General features: G+C 41.9%; 1 protein-coding gene across 1 annotated transcript; it reads right to left on the bottom strand.

The window, feature by feature from the left end:
* Positions 1-3,368: 3,368 nt before the first annotated feature.
* Positions 3,369-4,312, bottom strand: LOC119657297. Its single transcript, XM_038064143.1, has 2 exons — positions 4,176-4,312; positions 3,369-4,115 (listed from the first exon to the last, which is right to left on the bottom strand). Exons 1-2 carry the CDS (start codon positions 4,287-4,289, stop codon positions 3,510-3,512), a joined length of 720 nt encoding a protein of 239 aa, XP_037920071.1. The 5' UTR covers positions 4,290-4,312; the 3' UTR covers positions 3,369-3,509.
* Between the last annotated feature and the right edge of the window lie 914 nt (positions 4,313-5,226).

Genomic DNA, 5,226 nt, shown 5'->3' with positions numbered 1-5,226 from the left:
AATATCAGCAGTATCGATCAAGTCCGGTGTAATGAACTAAGGGGAATAGTGATGGTCAAACGACCATCCTGAGTGGCCGGCGACGACCTAGAGGGGAGAGCTATCCCAAAAACCTAAAAGAAGTCGGCTAAGTTGACCGTGGAGGTCTCCATTAAAACGTTCTGTCGACACGTCACAGAATGTCGTCGACACGTCGACAGAATGTCGTCAGCACGCCTCTGTGCTAGCCAGGCTCGGGAATGTGGTGCTTTGAGCTCACGCATCAGTATAGACACGCGAATTTTGCAGAATGATACGTGAGGGATCGAAGAGCTCAAAGGACTCCTCTCCCCACATTCCCGAGCCTGGCTAGCACAGAAGCGTGTCGACAACATTTGGTTCTCATGTCGACAAAGCGTTTTGAAATATTCGAACAAACCAAGGGGATTCGCGTAAGCCTGTCGGAAAGAAACGCAAGCTAAAACCTGAAAAATAAGAAAACGATTCCTCGACCGCGCTCGTGGAGTCGCAAATGTAATTAAATTAAATGTGATACTTCAATTATCAGTCTTTTCAAGTCCTTCTCTCACTGAAACTTCTTTAAATGTTACTCTTGTCCACGATTTGAACTTATTCTCGGCATTTTTATCATTTAAAATGCACATGAATCATGGGTTCGTCATACAACACAGATTTTACTGATAATCGATTCCGTGCGAAAAACCAATCCTTTCCTCACAAGGACGGAAAATCACTCTTCACCAGTAGTTGCTCTTGCGCATATAACTTGGTATGCCTTCGTCGAGCTACCATCACCGTTGATACTGAATTATTGGGGAGATGTCACTCGACCCTTGCTTTTTCTTTTCACCGTAGCTTTTATTAATTCTGGGCACACAGAAAAACTACTGGGTTGATTGGGCGTTTTAAATTTGCATAACTTGAGCTATTTTGCGGTTCGATTAGATATGTTCATATAGCAGGAAGATGCCGAGCGACTCCTCAAGAAAACCCAATGTGAAAAGCTCACCTGAATTTCACTTCCGGTAGCGAACCGCTGTCTCTGCCAGCCCGTCCACCAAAGACGGCGCTCTTACTTCCTAAATGTCCGCTTCCCGTTCCATGTCCCGCGCTGACAAAAGACCGGTAGCAGCGAACCAATAGCACCTTTTCCATATTTGAAACTGCAATCATAATCACTATTGTTTCGCTTTCGTCGAAACGGAACAGTACCGCACCGGCGTACTGCCTGAATTCTTCTCTCACTAACTTAACACCAAAGTTCAGAAGTTCCTCAGCTTTCTCAAGGACAACAAATTTCGAGACTCGTTTCATGAACATGCGACATTCCGAAAGATTACTGTCACCATCCACTCCTCGCTCGTAAAGTTGACAGTTCATCGGCCATTAATTAGCTGTTCACCATGAGCCATGACAGATGCGGCAGATCATTTCCTTCTGTCACGATCATTTTGCCCGAATGCATTCAATAATGTGCAATGTGCACATTGCACTATGAATACCTGGTCACCTATTCGTCTGCGCAGACTTAGCTGCAGAGTAGAGTATTTAATTTTTTTTCCCGAAAATATGGCGGGTGAAATATAAGCGGTGAGATTCCAAAATGTGTATCCCAAAAAGTGAAACACCGTCATCAAGCATTCATCATTGAAACTGTTAAGTTTTGTGGGACTCCTCAGCTTCAAAGATTGCTGCACCAACAGTTTATAATCGAATTTTCGAAACAAAAGGTTAAGGTAGCCCATTAGGGGTAAGAGTATTAATAGCCTTGGGTGCCTTGTTTCAATATCTAGTAAATTGGCATTGAATCATGTTTTAACAGACACTTTTGCGGAGTTGTAGTGTGAGTGTGGATAGGTTGCAACTTTTATTATTCGGTAATACGAGGTTGTAAGGTGTACCTTTCCACTATTGGTTAACAAACACAGAGGATCTTTGGATTATTCGTCCCTGAGAAGGCTTCCGTTTCCACAATAATACTTACACACCACTTTTACCCGTTGCTGGCAATGTGTACTATTGAGATTTGCTATCAGTTCTTGGAAATAAGCCTTAACTCCCTCCATATCTTCACAAGAATCATGCACTGATCTATTCTGCGCCAGGTAGTTGTAGGGCGACCGATCCATCGGCTATTATTTACTGCACCGCATAATAAGTACTCTTTTAAAGTGTGACTTATCCACTGTCACTTCGGATTATGAAGTTCTCCGTTCGAGATTATGTCGAGCCAAAATACCTCGATGGCACCTGCCGTTCGCTTCCACGTTTCTGTAGTCCGCATGAATATATTTCGGCGTGCTAGATAGGTAGTTCTCACAAAGTTCGAAGGCCGATTGGATCTGGAAACCATATTGAGGTTTTCCGGTTAGTTGAAACCCAAACTTGTGAAAGACTCCGTGTTCGAAAAATATGCTGCGAGTTAGTGTAACCTGCAGAAATCTACAAATTTCTTACCATTTTCACTACGACTGAGGTTCTCCTTCCGAGCAAAGTATTATCGATACCAGTCGACTCAGCTATGAATGAGTACCTGAATCAAATCAGGGTAATAATCTCGGGCGAGCGTAATGCTGACCACATTGCCTCCTACAGTGTTCTTTAGTGTACCGTTACGGTCTTAAATGAAGTGCTCTAACACACTTCAAGGCCCTGATCCAATATGGATTGTTGTGCCAACGATTATTATTATTTTAGCATTCAGACCACCCAGAAGCTACGAAATGCAACTCTCCTGAACTGCCTTACGCTGCTCATAGAAAGGCTCCATATAATCTGTCCCATCCCGTTTGATACTGGTTTCCAGGACATGACCGCGGGGACTTTTAAATGCAGTAAGTTTTAATTGGACACCAAATTCAAACATACCTCCGGCAGTCTTTTAAGAAACAACGATACAATACCGGAAAAAGGAGAAGAGTGCGCAAAACAGTTCCGCTACCTTACCTCGCTTCACTCCCAAATGCGCAGTCCGTACTGCTGGAATTCCCGCTTACGTTGGAGCAAGAAAGCATTTAAAAGAGCCTCGGAACTGACATTAACATATAACAACCTACTTTGATAGAATGCAGTCACTCTTAAATTCCCCGCTGGTCGATTACAAAATTCCTTTATCATTTATAAAAAGTCTAGAAATTTGTTCGTTGACTATTCGAAGTTCCGTTTATTTTATAATATGTCACCTTAATTTTTCTTCCCAAGAATGTTACTTTCGCAGTTTACTTTTTTCGCCCCGTCTTCTGAAAATCACAAAGAAGCATTCTGTCGATTAGCAGGGACGAGGGTTATGAGGGGTTCCAATAAGAAGTGGCGTAAATAGTAAAAGCCGAACTTACGAATCACAAGCATGGGCAGTGTTGATATTATTGTACTAACTACACTTTGTTTTTGTTTCTACGCTCAAAATGCGTCTTACATATATTTCCTGTTTTCTCGTACACTTCAAGTCTTAATAATAAAGTATTATAACTTAAAATCTCAATACACTATCTAGAAATCACAAAACTTTATCAATTATCTGTTACATTCAGTCGCGTATCCAAAGCACAACCTTCTTGCGGTCGTTCCACACACTGAGTGCCGTTGAACACCATATTTTCCGAGCACCGGAACACTTTCGGGAAAAGGAATGAATTCCTCGTATCAGGATTCAATGCACAAACGTAGTAGATATTACTGTTTCGGGGCCAGATACCGACTTGACCGGGATAGTCACAAGTAAATTGTCGGGGGCAGGAAGGCTGGAACTTGTGCTCCTCAAAACTACATGTGTTCGTCAGAACCGAATAATACTTTCCCTTGGGACAACGAGCGAAAACCTTGTTCATCCTACTATCGGTATAGTAACAAACATAGTATGTCCCGCACTGATAGGGATCTGGAAAAATTCCCTCTCCTTGACAATCGAAGCGAGGACCCACGATATAGGCGGGGATACACATTCCGTTCTGTTCATCACATGTGAAACTGACGCCGCACTGGAGGAACTCTGTCTCAATCCATCTGCTATCCTGCATGGAGCACCACACCACAGTTCGGTTATCTCGGCAGGCATAGCCCCATTTCGTGCAAACATCCGACAAACAGACTTCTTTCAAATGGCAAGCTAAAATAGCCTGGAAATCATCAAGAAAAAACTTTAGTATCCCGTAGCAACCCAAATAAAAGTAACTTACCAATAACAATCCGCAACTCAGAAATTTCATCTTTTTTTGCTCTAACTTAACAGGCTGGAAGTACTGCAATACTGATATTGCTCTACTCAGTTGGAACGTATTTATTCGAAACATTTTTGGCTGGGTGATTTACCCTAAGATGACCTCAGTCTTATCTGGTGTTTCGTCATTACAAGATTTGCGACGAAGATTCCCTTAGTTAGAATTTCTTGTGCTTATCAGGAAAGCCCAGGGCCCCCTGAAATAGGTATATCTTGCTTGTTAAACCAAGCACAAAGTAATCAATTCCAAAATACACAGATTTAGAGAGAGTAAAAATTGATAGTATATTTTTTATTCAGTAGTGTGATGTGATCGGGAATTAGGACTGGCTTGCCTAACGAATGACGTCCCTAGTTCCACTTCAGTATGAGAACTAACTTCAGTATGAGAAATGTTAGCATTTATTTGCAAATGACTAGTTGAATAGTGCCAAGATTTATTTAATATTAGTATGAAGCATTTCCTTTGCGTAATCTATAGCCTGGTAAGGTAACTACTGTAGCAGGATGTATGCCTGTTGGTTCGATTGAGGTTTTGTATTTATGTTATTTATGGTATGGTACATATAACATGTTCAATTGAGAAAGTTGTCCCTTCCAGGGAAAGCTAGTGTTGACGAAGGTCAAATTCGTACTTATTGTCTGCCTATTGTGCGTTGTGGTTTGTTTAATGGAAGGTGGAAAGTTTCAAACTTAGCATTACTTCTACCAGACGGTTATGTTGAACTCTTCCTCACTTCTCCTGCCACCTTCCACATGGGAGTGCCATGTGGTAGAGGAGATGAATCAGAATTTAGTTATGCTTGTGCTCATTTTCGTATTCCTCTCTCACTCCTTCTTCCGATTGCCATCTTCTTCCCTCAACTTCTTATGGATGATTGCTATCGGGTTTTCGACTTCAGTTCATACCTCCTTCGACTTTAACATATGCTTCCTAATTTTTTTTGACTAGTTATACCTCACCACTCAGTGATACTTTCACACCTTGCAACAAACTACATTCGGCGGGC

This window comes from Hermetia illucens, chromosome 5, assembly GCF_905115235.1.
Source record: "Hermetia illucens chromosome 5, iHerIll2.2.curated.20191125, whole genome shotgun sequence".
NCBI classification, from domain to species: domain Eukaryota; kingdom Metazoa; phylum Arthropoda; class Insecta; order Diptera; family Stratiomyidae; genus Hermetia; species Hermetia illucens.
Note: the sequence above shows the minus strand (reverse complement) of the source record. Positions and strands in the feature narration are given on the sequence as shown.